General features: G+C 38.7%; 1 protein-coding gene across 1 annotated transcript; it reads left to right on the top strand.

Annotated features, from left to right (window-relative positions):
• The first annotated feature begins 3,116 nt into the window (after positions 1-3,116).
• Positions 3,117-6,755, top strand: LOC127106130 (probable ATP synthase 24 kDa subunit, mitochondrial). The gene is made up of 7 exons (XM_051043419.1): positions 3,117-3,320; positions 3,772-3,865; positions 4,123-4,267; positions 4,409-4,519; positions 4,946-5,092; positions 5,967-6,089; positions 6,480-6,755. The coding sequence occupies exons 1-7, from the start codon at positions 3,282-3,284 to the stop codon at positions 6,544-6,546; spliced, it is 726 nt and encodes a 241-aa protein (XP_050899376.1). The 5' UTR covers positions 3,117-3,281; the 3' UTR covers positions 6,547-6,755.
• Positions 6,756-20,058: the final 13,303 nt, after the last annotated feature.

Here is a 20,058-nt window from a genome sequence, read left to right as displayed (position 1 = left end):
TGAAGGTTGTCAGTCTGATATCAAACATAAATTAGGCTTAGGAGCAACATGCAATAAGAGAATTTTTAGGAAAAAACTTCATCCCTCGGCAGTCTCCCCTTCAACTAGGGCAAAAACGATTTGAAAAATGTTGTTATTGCCATCTTGTGCCACTGCCATCAGTAGCGTTCCTTTATATTTTTCGTACAACCATGTAACATCAATTTGTATAATAGGTTTACAGAAAGTAAAACCTTTAATGCATGGTTGATACGCCCAGAAGAGTCGGTGGATTATTCCATTACCAATAGTACAAGTCCCGTCTGGGGTATACGTCGACAACGTTTCCAAATTGACAATAGTCCCTGGATCATAATGTTTAAGATCCACCAAGTATTTTGGAAGTTGTTTGTAAGACTCCTCCCAATTTCCAAACACTTTTTCAACCGCCTTAATCATAGCTATCAAGGCCTTCTTGTATGATGAAGTATAGTTGTATTGTGTTATAATATGCGAGATTATTGTACTCACCTTTAACGACGGATTTTTGCTAATGACAGACAAAATTTTATCGCATATTAACTGAGAGCTGAGTTTGCGATGGTCTTGCATTAGATTTGTGATTAAGCATGTATGAACTGGACCCATAGAACTAATCTCGCAAGAATCACTCCTCTTCTGGTAAGATGCTGACAACCGAAACAGGAAGAATTCATTTCGACAATAAATCTTATACCTCGTTGCATTAGTTCGATCAACCCTATAATCAATTGATAATTCCATGTGATACTTTTTAATGAATTTGACACAATCTTCTTTTGTACGAAATGTGTCTCCTTCTTTCAATGATCCTTGAATTCGCACATAAGGATTGTCAAATATATCTGAAGAAGGTTCATCTGCACCCAAATTCAAAGCTTGTCATGTGTTGAGGTGGAGAATATACATGAATAATTGGTAATGACTCTTTTTCTTCATCATCATTCACCATTGAATCAACCAATAACTCGACTTCTTCTTCTTCCTCATCAACAACATTGACTTCAGCTTGTTCGTCGTCATCAGTTTCACAAAACACTTGTGACAGATCAACGAATTGAGACAATTGATTTTGTTGTGTTAATATATATAACTCTATATCATTATACCCAGATTATTCATGACTGAGAAACATATGTTGAACATCGTCATCATCTCGAATCTTCAACTGATAAAACTTTAATTGGTTGTTTGCAAAGAACATCAGATTTTTGTAGATGTTTTGTCCCACCTGACTACACTGCAATTTCTTTTCTATTCTTTGTTTCAAATATGAAAAATTTGATCGTCGATTTATTGTAAACCGAGTTACTTCTGTGTTGCGAAAATAAAAACCGAATAAGTGACACTCAAATATTTCACCATCGGTATGGGCACTGATCATGTAATGTGGTGATGAAGACATTTTTTTTAAAATGTAAGTTTAGTGTTTGATGGTGAATGCATCAATCACATATTAACATGCATTTAAATAGGATAGATGGTGAAGGCAACACACACATAAGATAATGCAAGTGTACTGATCATGTAAAGAATCTGCAGGATTTCATGCAGAGACAAGACAAGGCAAGCGCCGCTACCAATGACGTTTGCAAGATTCTTCTGCCCTAATAAGGCAAGACATGTGCCTGCATGATTCTCTGCAAAGATGCTTCTGCCCTAACAAGACAAGACATGTGCCCTTACCAATGGCGCTTGATCACATGCATAAAGCAATCCATGCGCCCTTACCTTTGGCGCATCCTCACATGCATGCAAAAGTAAAAGGCATGCGCCCTTACCTTTGACGCATCCTCACATGCATGCAAAAATAAAAGGCATGCGTCATTCCCAATAACGCCTACACTTATACATCATGCTGTAACTTGCCAACCTATCTCATCTATAAATATTGCAACAAATCAACCTCTGCAACACTCAACGTCTACAACACTCAATATCTGCAACACTCAATATCCGCAACACTCAATACATACAATTAGGGGTGGCAAACGGGCATGCCCGCCCCGTTTAGGGCCGCCCCGCAAAAGCCCACAAAAAAACGGGGGCGGGGCGGAGCGGTCATAGTTGAGGATGCAGACCTAAAACTTAGACTCATCCCGCAAAAAAGTGAGGGCGGGGCGGGGAAAGCCCGCGAGCACTGCACTCTTTAAGCCTAAAAATGCAAAAATTTATGTAAATACACGTGCCCGCAAAAGCCCGTGAAAAAAATGGGGCGGGGCAGGGCGGACACATTTGAGGGTGAGGGCCTAAATCCTTGGCCCGCCCCGCACAAAAGTGCGGGCAAAACGGGCATGCCCCGCAGGGCGAGTCCGTTTTGCCACCCCTACATACAACACTTACCCTCTGCAATACTTAACCTCTGCAACACTCAACCTCACTGCAACACTCAACCTTTCTCTGTAATGGTCAATCTCTCTGCAGCAATATGTATCTATTGACTATGGATAATGAACATCGAAGAAAAATCGATAATATTGCGATATTTATATGTTATTACTTAATCCATATTGTTTATAATTTTATTCCTCTCATTCAATTTTTAACTCTTAGTTATGTTTTTTTTTTCTATTTTAATTTCACAACTCTACTTATGTTTTTTATTTCAATTACTGATTTGACATCACTTATAAATAATATATTTTATTTATTTATTATTTTTATATACTTTTTATTCTAAATAATTAAATAATTAAACAATACTATAAACACATAAAAATTGATTTATATTTTAAATTACAAACACAATTAATATAAAATTATTCATATCAATATATTTTAAATTATTAAAATTATCAACAATATTTATAAGAGAATAATTACTATACACTGTTAATGTAAAAAGATTTACACCGTCGATTCATCATCATCATTCGTTTGCATTATTTTATAGGTTTTTAAAATAAAAGTTAAACTTATTTCAATATTCAATATATTGGATTAAGTAACGGTATAAATTTTTTTTACATTGTCCGTGTATTTCAATTAAATTCTATTTATAAATATATTCGTTAATCTAGTGTACTTCTACTTACATATTAATTAACTTAATATTTAAAATTAATAAAAAAAAAAATTAGAATAAGCATCAACATAGTATCGAACGGCTGAGAAAAGGTAAAACCTATTCATCGGGAATAGAGTGCACCTTACCTTTGTGAATCTCTTCTCAATTTCAATAGACGCTAAGAGAGAACAACGGCATCAAAGCGAAACACAGAGAAAGCCCTAAACGCATCTCAGAGAGAGAAAGCTCATCAGCCATGGCACTCGCTTCTCGCATCGCATCCAAATCCAGATTGGTTTGTCCTCATTTCTTCTCTTCCTACTACCTACCGATTCTCGCCATCGATTGCATTCATTTTTCATATTCCGATTTCCGAGTTTGCTCTTGTAAACTGAAATATCCGGATCTCAACAGATTGTGTTTTTCAGAAAATACATATTTGATGATTTTTCGTTCGATTAAGAGTGTTTGGATCTCATTTGTTGATTCCTTTTGGAAAATTAGGTTATTAGTTTTTACCATCGCGTATTACGATTATGTGCATCTAGCTAGAACTGTTCGATAATCCATCAACGTCATTGCCACTGTATATAATTGATTATTTTCGAGTTATATTGGGTTTCATTGCAATGATTGAAATTGAATAAACTGGCTGAATGTAATTACCGTTTGATATGAATTATGTTCTGTAATCTAGTTACTCTGATTCTCCTGAATTGTGCCTAATTTTCTACTTTTTGTTATAGCTGTATGGTAGTCAAATTCTTCTGCAAAGGGAGTTTGCTGTTCCGGTTCGTCACTATGCTAAAGGGTCTGAACTTCCTGCCCTTAAGGGAGATGGTGAGTTCTCCTATAGTTTAGGGTTGTATTTATTTATTTTTTTCATTTTCTTTATTGTATGTACTCATGGATTTTGGGACTGAGACAGCCATAGGCATGTTGGGGCTTGATTCAATAGTTTGTTTCTGCGCGTTTGTGCACCTTTAGCTGGTTTAATGCAGAAGATATAAACGAATAAGCACTCTGATTTTCAGTAGAACTTTTGTGCTTTTTTCATGTGTCTTTCTGACAATATACTCTTATTTGAATGCTAAAAGAGATGCTGAAGAATGTTTATCTGGAGGTGAAGAACAAATTTGAGACAGCCATTGGAATATTAAAAAAGGAGAAGATCACTCTAGCTCCAGAGGACCCAACTGCTGTTTCTCATTATGCAAAGGTCATGAAAACGATCAGAGAGAAGTGAGTTTCTCCTTTACCTTGTTTTTACCAGTCTTTTTTTTAGTATATTTACCAGCTTCTTGTAATCTTTCAAACTTTTTGTTTTGGTTTTTTACAATACTTCAATAATGTTTTGCCTACATTGTGCTGTGCATTTTGCAGGGCAAACCTCTTGTCAGAGTCCCAAGATATCTTAGAAACCATTGATTTAGCGACGCACGATATTCCTGATGCTCGAACTTATCTTTTGACCTTGAAGGAAATAAGATCCAAGTACGCGATGTTCTATACTACTCTCCATTTTGTAACTAGATGTTATGCATACCTATAAGTACCACATGTTGTTGTTGCTGTTGTTTTAGTTATTATTTTTCTCATTATAATACTTTTTTTTTTCAACAAAAAAATCTTTATCTTGTCAATGTTGTCAATTGTAGATAGCTGATATGTAATATGATATTCCTATTCAGTTTACCTTTTTATTTTGTCTAAGTGCTTTTTTTAAACCTGTAGCTCTTAAAATTGTTAGAAGTTATTATTATTTGCCCGATTAGTTGTCATGTTTAAACTTTTGTGTGTGCTTATGTTATACACACACTACTGAAAGAAAAGGCAATGTGATACAAACACCCCTTGCATAAGGGTACATTCGGCTCTAATCACATCGACTCATATATGTTGGTACACTCTTTTTTTCAGGAGAGGTCTTATAGATAATCTCGGAGCTGAGGCTTTGATGATTGATGCATTGGACAAAATTGAAAAGGATTTAAAAAAACCCTTATTGAGAAATGACAAGAAAGGAATGGACCTTCTTTTGGCAGAGTTTGATAAGATTAATAAGAAGTAAGTTCATATTCCTATATTATATCAATTCAAGCTTTGGTATGTAACTATTTTATTTACTTTATATTTTCATGCCATTTATCGAGCTTCTTGCCAACTATTTGGTGATTTTAAAATATTTTTTTCTGGTGTAGTTGGATTTCAGCATCCTCATTCTATTGAATAATGCTCATTTCATCTTATGTTGTAGAGGTGGAAGTTTTGTGATAAAAAATATTTTTGTTGAGTAGAAAGGAGGTGTCTGTTGACTCTTACAATTTACAAACATTTGTATTTTTGTTCTTTTCTTTCCAAGAATTGCATTTTATGGCTGCTTGTTTGAGAATTTCATAGTCTATCCTTTGTGTGTTGTATGGTGAATTGTCCCCTCTTGTGTGTTTGTTTGGGATTCCATTTTGTTGTTTGAATGACTTATTTTTTGGGCAAGATAAATCCCTACTTCACTAGTGAGGAGTCTAAAATGTTTAATAATTATATGTTCATTTCAGCAGAATGAATTGAGTTATAATTACTTATTTTTGGGTTTCCTCTTGTTGAGCAGAATTAATTACTGAGTTATGATTACTTTACTTAATTTTGGTTTTCCTCTTGTTGATTTTTTGGGTAAGATAAATGCCTTCTTCACTCGTGAGGAGTCTAAAATGTTTAATAATTGTCTTCATTTAAGCAGAATGAATTACTGAGTTATAATTACTTTACTTATTTTTGGTTTTCCTTTTGTTGGTTTTTTGGGTAAGGTAAATGCCTACTTCACTAGCGGGGATTCTAAAATGTTTAACAATTCTCTTTATTTGAGCAGAATGAATTACTGGGTTATAATTACTTGTTTTGTTTTTCCTCTTGATTTTTAACCCTTTTGATGGTGCCATCTTAGACTTGGAATTCAAAAGCAAGAATTGCCAAAGTTAGAAGAGGACCTAGAGCTTAAAATAGCCAAAGCACAACTGGAGGAGTTGAAAAAGGATGTTGTTGAGGCAATAGAAACTCAACAGAAAAAGTAAGTTACAGTCACAGCACCATTTTTTTTGAAAAGGCAAATTAACTACTGACAGCACCATTTCAAACTACTGTAGTTTTCCCCTTTTCCCTTGATAAGCACATATTACTATTTCTGTTTTCTGCTTGATTTTAACAGGAAAAATGTTCCTATGACTTTTGCATTTTGGAATGTGAATTTGACATGTTACCAATTGATTTACTATTTCTGCTTGATAGGCAAATGTTCCTATGACTTCTGCATTTTGGAATGTGAATTTGACATGTTACCAATTGATTTATTGGAAATGTGACTATTGTTTTTATCTTCTATGATACACTTGACCCGTCTCTCTAAAGTATGTAAAAATTTAAACCTTGTATGATTCATTTTTCCTGTTTGAAATTTCAGGGAGGAATTCAAGGATGAAGCTGGGGCAGTTGATGTCAAATCTTTGGACATCCGGAACTTCCTTTAAAAATGTCTTCAACATATTTTTATACATTATAAAATATTGTACTTGGATAATGGTGAGGCCATGTTTCTTCAATAAGTAGACACCAATGATTTTTGAAATGCAACATTGAAGTCAGTTTGAAGATTCTTGAGTTTTCAAGGTCGTTTTTACTCAAATTCCTTGTTAAATCTGGAAGTTGAAGTAATCAAATGTTCTATTTTTTTTGTGAAGTTGTTTCCCAGTTTATTCTTATTAATTTCATGGATGTTCTCAATTTTGATTGCTGAGGACCAGACATCTCTTACCCTTTCAGCATTTAAAATGAAGTATTTGATTTGATATGCCGAAACTGAAAACTGGGATGATTAGATTTTGATTAATAACTTGTAAATATGATCACATCTAGAAGGAAATCATCTAGAATGGTGATCGGTTACTACCTTTTTAAATCAAATTGAAACCGTGTTTTTTTTAGATCTTATGATCTGAGTATGCTGCTATTGAAAAGGTTCATCTTAAAATATTGCAGGGAATTGTTGCTTATACTGATAAACAACTAATATGATGATGTGCAAAAGCTTATACTGATAAACAACTAATATGATGATGTACAAAAACGGAAGGCATTATTGCTTATACTGTTAAACAACTTCAAAATAGTCAATTGTTCTAAACAGAAGACGTTATTGCTTATACTGTTAAACAGAAGACATTATTGTTCTAAATATCTCAAATGTCCTATCATTAACGGGAAATAATAAAATTTCCTCTCCATGTTCCTTGAGGAATGCAATCCCCTAAATTCTAACACTCCCAAAATTTTCATAAAGGAAAATTTATCCTTCATATTATTTTATCTTCTAAATTTTTAAGTTGCACTAAAAACATTTCTCTTTAAAAATATGATAGAATCAATATATCTGATAGTTAGTTTTAAAATATCTGGTAAAAAATTTAGCGCAATTGGCTTTTTATGCATTTTTATTGGACATTTAAACATCCGATATGATATTTTATTGAATCCGATGAAGTTTTATCGCATTTTTTGGCAAATACTTGAAATTATTATGCTGTTTTATTGGATTTTTTTTTTGAAAAATCTGAAAATCCTTTGAAATTTTACCGGATTTAAAAAAAATGCCTTGAATATCTATTGGATTTTTTTGGAAAACATTCAGAATTTTTGTGTATTTTTTAAAAAAGTATGGAATCTACAAAGTTTTTGACGTTGTTATTACTAAAGATTTTAAAAATTCAAAAAACATGATGAATATCGGATTTTTTAGAAAGTTTGATATATCGATTTTTTTTTGCATAAAACTAAAAAATCCGGTAGTTCAGTATGTTCAAATTGTGCGGTCTTGTTTCTGATGGTTTTCAAGTAGATTTTACTTAGTTTTTTTTATCACTGATGCGCCATGTTTTACATAAATGTTTACCTTTTACATAATTGTGCATTCCTTATTTATGATATCTCATACATTGATACTTTATTTTGTATTCGTTGTAAATGTCATATATTCCCCTCTTAGACTGACGTTTTGGCATGAGCGTAGTCCGTTCGTAAACAACATGTTGTTGTTGTTGTCACTGTCTATTTCGTTGATTATGACAAAACAACATGTGATTGCTTCATTAAAACAACTCATGGGTTATCTTGTGCGTGTGAACTTGCAATGTATTAAGTACATGGAGAATCTATTCCGTTAGACTCGATATATGTATTTTGGAAAAAAATATTTACCGAAGAGCATGAGGTCACTAAAGAAGATAGTGGAATACAATTGGATTTAGAAGGAGAGTGTCATACGGTGAACTGACTTTAATGTGTTTTTAATCGCAATGTCGCGGTTAGCAAGAGTCGCCACCGACTTTTCTTTTATCCAATAAGGAAAGGTGGAAAAGAACAGGAAAGACCTTAATTTAGATTCTTAGGTTCGGGAGGTACATTATACAAAGGGAAGGTGTTAGCACCCTTTGTATCCATGGTTATCCATGGGCTCTTAATTGCTCAATCATTTATGTTTTTCTTGTTTAAAAAAAAAGGTGTTTGAGAAATGTGTAGGAAATGTTTTGAAAAGGAGAATTTAACTTTGTAATGATTCTTGTATGAATGTATACAAAGTGGTTATCTCGTTTAGTTTTGAAAGTCGTTTAGAAAAATATAACTCGGCAATGATTCTAGTACGAATGCATGCCAAGTGGTGATTTTCTAAGATGTTTTGAAATGTGTGAGGTGTGAAAAGTATTTTAGTTTATGAATAAGCAATTGAGAGTTATACCTACCCAAGGTCTTTACGGGCATTTCCTATCCTTATGAGGATAAAACTGTCCTTACTATTGAGAAGTAAATAGTTTTATCCTTTGGATGTAAAAGGGTCATCGATTGGTCATTGAAGGCAACAGTTGTGAGGATACCTTAGCATGCGAAGGGACTATCATCATTTAACCGTAGGCTACACCGAAGGGTCATCGAGGGACAAAGGCAACATTCGAGGGACTATGATGATTTAACCGAAGGGTCTTTGCTAAGTGTATCCCCATATTCGCGGGACATGACCGTAATACCGTAATCGTGGGGTAACAAAGAGAGGTCCAAGATCACTTATTTAAAGGCAATGTGTTATAATTAATTAGATAGCCGTAATCAATTAGGTAATTAGGTCCATATTAAAATCAATACATTAAGATCAATTAAGCCATTAGGGTGGATCTTCGCCACAAGATTAATATATTAAAATCAATTGAGTAATTCAGGGTGAATCTCCATAAGGGTATCCCACACATAAGGTGGAATACCTAGCCGGCCGTTTCTTCGGGAATATGTAAGCCTTTACACAATTCAACACACGGATTAGAGCATCGAGATAAAGTATAATTGAAAGTTGCACCATAAAATAAACAAAACAGTCATGAACTCAGGCCAAATGATGCAGAATTATAATAAGTCTTGGTTAGATAGACATAAGGCAGAATAGAAAAGAAACAAAGCAGCCACTGTCCCGTTCGCCTCTGCTTCGCCTAGCGAAGACTCAGCAAATGCTCGCTACAGGCTCGCTTAGCGATGTGCTAGCGAGCGGCCACGGGTTTAGAGTTTGACAGCAGCATGACCTCCGAAAACCTGAACTTTTATGGCATTTGATTACAGGGATAGCATGGACAAACATTCATGATATTCAAGCATATTTAAATTCGCATGTGAAATCAAATTACATATTCGAAACTTCAATCATGATGCTTTATGTATATAGAGATTACCGATTAAAAGCATAAAACAATAGTGATGCGCAAACCTGTTTGCAACTAAGCTGCTATGTTGGAGAGACAGATCACTTTTAGTATCGGATGGAGTTGGACGGCGGTAGCTTCGGAGCGGAGGATCGGAGGAGCGGCCCTCAGGGTTTCTTTATTCGGAACTCTCTAAGGTAGCCTCCAGGGTTCCTATGCCAGGGTTTCCGTCCGTCTTTGTCTGTCTTCCTCCTTTCTCCTTCCTTTTCGTTCCGTTTTCGTTCCACCTTTTTCTGACTGAAGTTGTGGTATTTATAATGCTCTTTTTTATGACCTAATGGGCTCAGAATGAAGCCCAAAAATTCTGATGTTCGCAAGCTTCGCTAGGCGAAGGAGTTGCTCGCCTAGCGAGCAAGCTAGTTTGGGCTTTTTCTGGATCTGGTGCTTCGCTGGGCGAGTGTCATAACGAGGGGTTCGCTAGGCGAAGGAATTGCTCGCCTAGCGAGCGAGCTAGTTCGGGCCATTTTCTGGATTGGGCCTGTTGTGAGCTGGGCTTTTGTTCCTTTAATGTCAGGGCCTTGCAAAATAAGTTGGGGTGCCTCGAGAATGTTTGGCAAGATTAATGGGCAAATTTTAGGGTATGACAGCTGCCCCTGTTCAATATTCTTGAACCGAGAGAGTTAGGATGGCAAGTATGCCGTTCGTGGTCTGGAGGTGAAAGATTATTGAACACTAGAATGCCCCGAAAATTTGCGCTTGTCAATTAGTCTTGATGGAGATGGGCTTAAAGATGCCATCCAGGAAGTTTGATGATGAGAGCTTCCGATTGTGTCGTACGTTAGACGATATCTGGAGACATGGGGGTCATACCGGGTCATACGCTAGACCGTATAGTGAGTCATCCATTATGCTGTCGATTTTGCTGGAGAGTCAGAGTGTGTTATCTGCTACTAGGGATAAGGGATCAGAATAGATTGTATGCTAGACCGTATCTGAATACCAGAGTGAGTTGTTCATTAGGCGGATGACTTTGCCGAGGATGAAAAATCAGAATGGATCGTACGCTAGATCGTCTCTGAGTTGCAAAATGAGACCTCCATTAAGCGGGTGATTTCACTGGGGATAGAAGATCAGACCGGATCGTATGCTAGATCGTATCTGAGTTGAAGATCCAAAGGGGTCGTATGTTAGGCCGCATTGGAGTTGCGGAATGAGTCGTCTGTCAGGCCGCGTCTGAGGATGAAAGGGGGTAGTCGTATACTAGACTACACTTCAGAAATGTACTGTACACTAGGTAGCATCTGAGTAGCAGAATGAGCCGTCCATTAGGCTGAATCTGATGGAAAAGGGGGGGTAGTCATATGCTAGACTACACTTCAGAAATGTACCGTACACTAGGTAGCATCTGAGGATATGAAGGTCTAACTGGACCGTACATTAGACCGTATTTGAGCAGAATGAGGTCAGAATGGATCGTACGATAGATCGTATCTGAGTTGAAGGAGTCATATGTTGGGCTGAATCAGAACGAACCGTACGTTAGGCTGAATCTGATAGTATTTGTGTATGCTGTATTTGCGATAAATGTCTGGGATGAGCTTATAGATGCCACCGTTAGGAGGATGTCAGAATGAATGTTAACATGGAGTATATCTGAAAGATGTAGTTGAATCCTGAATGTAATTGATAAAGCTGTCTGTCTGAATGGACCTTTGTTTTGATTGTATCAAGAGGATAATTAACCTGAAAAATAAAGTTAGCTTCATGCCATGTCATGATGCATGAGATGCAAATGTTGTATGCATGCGTGTGCTGTGAAATGATGTAATGAGTGAATTATGCGTCTGAAATAAATGCGAGCATTGTATACATGTATATGATATGGAATGAACGCATTACGCGTCTGAAACATTCTTCCAGGGGACTCTACTGGGGAAATACATCTCAGTCTTCTGGAGATATTTGTATTGACGACCCTGTCTCAGCTGGGGGGTACTCCGTTTCCGTCCAATGGTGGACATATCCAATAAAACCTGGCTGGGGATAGAAGAGAGGACCAGTTCGTCTAGTGATGCCAATTTCTTCTGGGGAATAATTGGCTTAGCCGGGGCATAGAATTAGCAACGGATTCATTGGGAAGCGTGATTAGACCTTCTCCTTGATCCCGAAGTCGTGTAGTAATCGCTATTTCTATTTTATGCATGCATTTTTGGTAAACCTTGATCATATTCAAATGCATAAATCAATTCAAATTAAATCAATGGACGTTTACGCAAACAAAACAGAAAAAGTGAAGACAAAAGCATCTTTTTTGGAGATAAAATTGTATTGATTTTGAAAGAGGGCCTGTAAACAGGCAATTCGTGTACAGGGAGACAGAAATCCTAGTAAGAGGAAATCGTCAAAAAAACAAAGAGAAAGCTATGCAGAAAAGGTCCTATTGATTTTAATTCCACTAATGTCATTATGTCTTCAAGCATCTCATCTCCTGCTGTCGGACAGAAGTGATTGGCTTGTTCAGTCCCTTGAACTTGGTTGAAGCTGACAGAGAACGGGACATAGTCATACGCTTTAATCCCTAATTTTTGCCTGGACCGCCTTTTCAGGTTTTCAGTCCACCGGGATACCCTTTTTTGCCCAAGCCGCCTTTTCAGGTTTTCGACTTGCCGGGTGTACGCTTTTATATGTTTATCCCTAATTTTTTCCCGAACCCTTTTGGTTCGCCGGGATGCCCTTACTTTTGCCTAGATACGTCGACCTAGCGGGTCTCTTTTATGCGTAGTATTTTTTAACTATGTCCGCATTCACAGGATGCGGGAAATCTTCGCCGTCCATTGTAGCAAGTATCATGGCTCCACCAGAGAATACCTTCTTAACCACAAACGGCCCTTCGTATATGGGAGTCCATTTACCTCTGGGATCACCTTGCGGTAGAATGATACGCTTGATCACCAAGTCGCCAATTCGATACACCTGTCTCTTGACTCTTTTGTTAAATGCCGGGGTCATGCGTTTCTGATATATCTGCCCATGACAAACAGCCGCCAGTCTCTTCTCGTCAATCAAATTCATTTGATCGAGCCGAGTCTGAATCCATTCATCTTCATCTAGGCCCGCCTCTTTCATGACTCTTGGAGAGGGAATCTGAATTTCCACTGGTAAAACAGCTTCCATTCCGTAGACTAAAGAGAACGGAGTTGCCCCTGTCGAAGTGCGTATGGAGGTGCGGTAACCATGGAGGGCAAACGGTAACATCTCATGCCAGTCTTTGTATGTTACTGTTATCTTTTGTATGATCTTCTTGATGTTGTTAGCAGTCTCCACAGCGCCGTTCATCTTTGGCTGGTACGGAGAAGAGTAATGGTTTTTATTTTGAACTGCGTGCAGAGTTCAGTTTAGCACCATCATCAGTGATAACTCTCTCATGAGACAGTAGGTTTCTCAAGTAGATATTTGATAGAATCCATCTTAGAAGTCAATAAAGTGGTATGATTCAACATATACTGTCTTAGTCGGCGAGCAGCCCAAGCCAAAGCACAGTAAGCTTTCTCGAGCTGTGAGTATCTTGTTTCACAGTCGGTACCTTTTGCTAAGGCAGTATATGGCATGCTCTTTTCGACCAAACTCGTCATGTTGCCCCAACACACACCTCATTGCATTTTCTAACACGGTCAAATACATGATGAGAAGTCTTTCTTCAACTGGTGGTATCAGAATTGGAGGTTCTTGGAGATACTTCTTGATTTTGTCGTTCATCATTCCGGACCATCTCTTAATTTTTTCTCAGTAATTTGAAAATGGGTTTGCAAGTTGCAGTCAAGTGCGGGATGAATCGGGCAATGTAATTCAAGTGTCCCAAGAAACCTCTGACTTCTTTCTTGTCTATTTTAGTACTTAAGTTTACAATTTCAATTGATTCCTCCTGCGGCTGTATGGTCCTTTCTTCTTGCAGTAACAGTCTGGCAAGTTCTCCAGGTACTTCACAATCTTCCTCACCTCCATCTTCGGCTTGGTAGATCGGATTTTCAAAGTCATAATGAACAGTAGCGGAATTATTATCAATAGGATCCAGAGTGGATACGGATCTGCAATTTGTTACGTGAGTGTGTGTAAGAAAGCATAGCTTGTTTGAAAGACGACAGGAAAGATAAAGAGCGCAATATTTGAATGCAAAAAGTCCATTGATTTATTGAATGTGAATATGCTTATGAAATGACAAAACCCTTAACAAATTAGCTATTGTGCCCCGGGCATAGACACAATGCTTTAAGAAGTTCAAATAAAAAAAGTTTGCAACATTAAAATAGACAATAACAATTACTCCTGACTAAAGGAAATCGGGATAGTGTCTTCAGCCTTCCAATTATTAAGTCCGTCACCAATTGTTGGGAAAATCCAGCTATCCAGGTCGCAATCGCTATCAGCATCTTCTACAGCATTGATTTGATCTTTGACCCTCTTTTCAGAGTTAAATCCCAGACCAGATTTATCAGACTTGTAGGGTATGTTGATCAGTTGACCCCAACCAGTACGACCACCACCTTCAACCACGGCTTGAGCATCTTTCAGAGAAATCATAGCAGGAGGAGCACGAATGACCTTGGGCGCACAGGAAGTTGGCTTAAGGACAGGATTAGTCGGAGGAACCACTTCAAATGACTGAGACGGAGTCTCGAAGAATTCACCATCCATCTCAACGTATCTGAAGGTATGCACACTACTGACGATATACTCCTCTTCTTCACACACAGTGACGATCTTACCCTCTATTGGGTATCTCAGCTTTTGATGGAGAGACGAAGCTACAGCACATGCCCCATGAATCCACGGGCGTCCCAGCAAGCAGGAATAGGCAGGACGAATGTTCATTACATGAAAGGTAGTGTTGAAGACTTGAGGTCCTATCTTGATAGGGAGAACCACTTCACCATGGACAACACTCTTCGCACCATCGTAAGCACGCACCACAATGTCACTAGGCTTCAATTCAATGCTCTTACAGTCAAGTTTATCGAGCACGGCTTTCGGTAGCACATTCAAAGAAGAGCCATTATCGATCAACACATGAGACAAGGTGATCCCCTTACACTCAATGGAGATATGCAGAGCTTTATTGTGATTCTTCCCTGCTGGTGTCAGGTCAGCGTTGGAAAAACCTAGGCCATCGTCAACAGTCAGGCTAGCAACATAATTTTCGAATTGATCGACGGAGGTCTCCTGAGGTACATGAGCAGTCTTCAAGAATTTTATCAAGGCATGGGCATGAGATTCAGAAGATAACAACAAGGATAACATCGAGATCTTAGACGGGGTATGCCCCAACTGTTCTACCACATCGAAATCACTCTTGCGGATGATCTTCAACACTTCTTCCATTTCTCGTTTGGCAACATCTTCAGTAGTAGCTTCGATCGGTGTCTCTGACTGAGAAGGGTTGACTGGTTCCTTTCCTCGGTTTTCGGGAACTGGAGGTGAGATCTCTGGAGAAAAGATCCTTCCGTTTCGAGTAACTTTACTAGTCCCAACAATGTCATTAGGATTAGCAGAATTACCAACTTGCTTTACGCCATGGATGTAAACATCACCTCCATAATTCCACGGAATGGCTTTGCTTGAGGAATACGGTACTGGGCCAGGTGCAGTAATGATCAGGGGAGCTACCTTGGGCTCAGCAGTAATCTTCACAGGTACTCTGGGAGCAGTAATCTTCACCGGAACTTTGGACCTTGCAATCACCGATATTTCTTCAACAGTGTCTTCCCCCTTAGGAATCCTTTCAAAGAGAATTATACGATCATCTATCAGCCGTTGAATACCATTCCCCAATTTCAGGCAACCATTGGGTCGGAGTATACAGAGATCGCAATTTTCCGCACAACCTGGAAATAAACCAGCTTGCAACAACTTCTTCTTGATGGCCAGGAGAGGAGATGTTAGATCGGCTACATTAGAAATGTGAGAATTGTTATCCACAGCATTAACAGTCTTGTCATGGTTAGGCATAGGTGCAGTGATGACGTTAGGAGTCTCCGGAGGCTCAAATTCAATTTCTCCAGCTTCGATCATATCCTGGATTTTATTCTTCAACGACCAACAATCGTTTGTATCATGCCCGGGGCTATCGGAGTGATACGCACACCTGGCATTGGGATTATAACGAGAAGAAGCAGTGTTGGGTTTCATAGGAGGATCTCTGAGGGTGATCAGATTTGCCTTTAACATCCCCTGCAGTGCTTGTGCCAAGGTCATATTGATCCTGGTAAACTGCCTTCTTGGCTTGTCTTGTTTGGGCTGGAAGTTTTGAGATGGCGGTGTTGCAATTGTAACTGCTCCAATGGTATGGTCACGATTCTTCTTGCTACGACCCCTTTGACTATACACAACATTTGATTCGTTCCTCCCCTGGTAGGACCTTTTGGTGCTTGCAGAGGCAGTCGCCGATACCTTTCCACTTCGAATGCCGCTCTCCACCCGTTCACCTGTCAGTATAAGTTCAGTGAAACCCGATGAAGAACTTCCCAGTAGATGGCTGTAGAATGGGCCAGTCAGTGTACCCATGAACATGTCTACCAATTCCCGATCGGTCATAGGGGGTTTGACTCTGCCAGCCAAATCTCTCCATTTCTGAGCGTACTCTTTGAAGCTTTCTTTGGATCCCATAGTCATATTCTGCAACTGTAGCCGAGTAGGTGCTAGTTCAGAATTATACTGGTACTGCTTGTAGAAAGCTGTTGCTAAATCAGTCCAGGTGCGGATGTTAGAGCTCTCGAGCTGATAGTACCATTCTAACTGTGTGCCAGACAGACTCTCCTAGAAGAAATGGATCCAAAGCTTCCTATCAGTGGTATACGGCTGAATCTTTCTCACATAAGCTCTCAGATGCATCTGAGGACAAGATGCGCCATCGTACTTAGTGAAGGTGGGGATCTTGAATTTGCAGGGAATGACCACGTCGGAAACCAGACCCAAACTTTCAAAATCTAGACCGGGCGCCTTCTGACCCTCCATAGCTAGCATACGTTCTTCTAGCAACTTGTACTTATCATCTCTTGGAGAGTATTGTTCATTTTCATAATCTTCATCGTCATCATCCTGGCTGAGAGGATCAACATTCTCATCTTCTGAATCCGTCCCCTCTTCTGGGCCATTCGGAATTCCAAACTTGACTCCCGCGGCTTGTCTTTTAAGTCCTCTTCCCGAGTTAATGTAACCCACAGGTTTCTGGTCTTTCTTCTTCTCGAGCAAGAGAGCCTTCAGTTCTTCCTGCCCCTTGGATAAGCTCAGCATCATCTCCTGGAATTGAGCATTCTGAGCCTGGAGATCTTTAACAGTTTGTTCGAGAGCCATGTTTCTGTTTCTGTTTAAGAGGCAGACCGTGAGAATATGATCCTTTAGAGTACCTGTTATGCAATGTTATGTTATGCTATGCAATGTATGAAATGTTTTCAAGGACCTTTGGAATTTAACTTTGCGTAAACTACCAAAAAGAGAGGAGCTTTTATTACTAATTGTTCATTACAAAAAATAATAATAAAAATACAATGAAAGCTTAAGTCTCCCAGGGACGGCTCCTTTTTGGGCAAAGATACGCATTGAGTCTTCGTTCCTCATTAAGTTGGCTGGTAAGTTCTAACACTTTCTTCTTTTCGGCATTGAACTGAGCTTCGAAAGTATCCCTTTCCTCTCTCAACTGGGTCCAGGATCTCTTCAATTCCTCCACATCGGTAGGCATATCTGGATAAGGAAGGATCTGAGAGGCACCTCCTTCAACTCCTGGTTCAACAATCAATGGCCCGACTGCAAGATATGGCATGACAAGTTCACGAGCTCTGGCGCGCACCCACCTGAGATAAGGCTCCATGGGAATAGAATTTTTCTGTCCTAAAGTACTTCTTTTCACCATGCCCCAAGCTCGTACAAACCTTTGACGGAGACCTTGAGAGTCATTGTCATAGTCAAACACAGTGCCGTGAATAATTACTTCATGTGGACCATCTCTTCGAGCATACCCAAACTGGCGTAGGGCTAAGGCAGGATTATAAGTAATACCTCCTCTTATCCCCAGGAGTGGTACATTAGGGAATTCTCCACAACGGTAAATGATGCTAACATTTTCTTTGGAATGAGGACACCAACGGATGTCGGAATGGGAGAGTGCCATTATCCTTTGAGACCATTTCAGATTCTGATCATTCTTCAAGACTGATTGAGGAAGGTGCGAAATAAACCACCTAGACAACAAAGGTACGCAGCACATGAGAGTCCCTTGCCTTTTCATAGTACGAGTGTGAAGGGAATGCAAGACATCTCCAAGCAAGGTAGGCACAGGGTTATGAGTGAGGAATATCTTAATGGAATTCACGTCCATGAATTGGTCTGGATTAGGGAATAACACCAAACCATAGATTAGTAATGCTAGAATGTCTTCGAAAGCACGGACATTCATAACTTTTAGGAATTCTCGGGCCTTATTTATCAGAAATTTGGCAAGTAAACCCTTAACTCCACTTCTTGTGACCCAATTAGTTTCAATGTCAGACTTTGTCATGTGTAAAGCTGCGGCAACTTCTTCAGACTTCGGAATCTTTTCTAAACCACTGAAAGGTATTTGATCAAGGATAGGTATCCCAAGCAACTTGGAGAATTCTTCTAATGTGGGTACCAACTGATAATCTGGGAAAGTGAAACAATGATGTTTAGGGTCGAAGAACTGGAATAGAACTCTCATCATATCTTCTTTGAAACCGGTAGTAACCAAACTGAGGAGAGAACCATGTTTCTTGATGAACTGAGCCTGATCGGGAAGTTCTGACACTAAATCCTTGAGTTGAGGAGGGATTGCTACAAAGTTGATCCGGATAGTCTTCCTGGAAGCCATAACCTGTTTAACAGAGCAAAGCTAAATCCCTAAGTCCTTGAAATGGTTAGTACAATGCCATGATGTTATGATGTTATGATGTTATGTAAATAACAAGCACAAGCAAGTCACACAACAATAATTCCTAAGTTTTAAGGCTTGCATGAGTTCCATAGGTAAGTACCCTCCCCACTGAAGTTTGGTTGGTTCAACCTGTCCTAGAATAATAACCGGGTTCTAGAAGGATCTCAAATCATCGACCTTTCTTTAAGTCCACTTCAGTGCAACACCAAGTGGTTGACCAAAGCTTCCCTAAAGTCCAATCTCAAAGAGTGTAGTATCGAGTATCAACCAACCCCAGTCGGAACCGAAGTCAGTTATCTCACTACTTTCTAATGGCTAGGATGAGTCAATTAAGGTTCTAAAGGTCCGGTTAATGCTTTGATGACACCACGCGAAATTCCAAATTTTTCCTCAAGTAAACATGAGGAACATCAGGACATCCAAAGCGTCACATTAACCGTAGCCATCATTTTAACCATTCCAGTATACGCCGGATAGTCGCGATGATCTATTGCTACTTACCTAAGGTACACTAGATCCGGGTGTAGGATCTTTCACTCAAAACTCCCTTAAAAGAAGGAACAATTAGGAAACATAAATGATTTTTAAGGTGACCTCTCTTTGTAATTCCCCAGCAGAGTCGCCAGTTCTGTCATACGGTGAACTGACTTTAATGTGTTTTTAATCGCAATGTCGCGGTTAGCAAGAGTCGCCACCGACTTTTCTTTTATCCAATAAGGAAAGGTGGAAAAGAACAGGAAAGACCTTAATTTAGATTCTTAGGTTCGGGAGGTACATTATACAAAGGGAAGGTGTTAGCACCCTTTGTATCCATGGTTATCCATGGGCTCTTAATTGCTCAATCATTTATGTTTTTCTTGTTTAAAAAAAAAGGTGTTTGAGAAATGTGTAGGAAATGTTTTGAAAAGGAGAATTTAACTTTGTAATGATTCTTGTATGAATGTATACAAAGTGGTTATCTCGTTTAGTTTTGAAATTCGTTTAGAAAAATATAACTCGGCAATGATTCTAGTACGAATGTATGCCAAGTGGTGATTTTCTAAGATGTTTTGAAATGTGTGAGGTGTGAAAAGTATTTTAGTTTATGAATAAGCAATTGAGAGTTATACCTACCCAAGGTCTTTACGGGCATTTCCTATCCTTATGAGGGTAAAACTGTCATTACTATTGAGAAGTAAATAGTTTTATCCTTTGGATGTAAAAGGGTCATCGTAGGGTCATCGATTGGTCATTGAAGGCAACAGTTGTGAGGATACCTTAGCATGCGAAGGGACTATCATCATTTAACCGTAGGCTACACCGAAGGGTCATCGAGGGACAAAGGCAACATTCGAGGGACTATGATGATTTAACCGAAGGGTCTT

This window comes from Lathyrus oleraceus, chromosome 7, assembly GCF_024323335.1.
Source record: "Lathyrus oleraceus cultivar Zhongwan6 chromosome 7, CAAS_Psat_ZW6_1.0, whole genome shotgun sequence".
Taxonomy (NCBI): Eukaryota; Viridiplantae; Streptophyta; class Magnoliopsida; order Fabales; family Fabaceae; genus Lathyrus; species Lathyrus oleraceus.
This window is presented reverse-complemented; position numbering and strand designations above follow the sequence as displayed.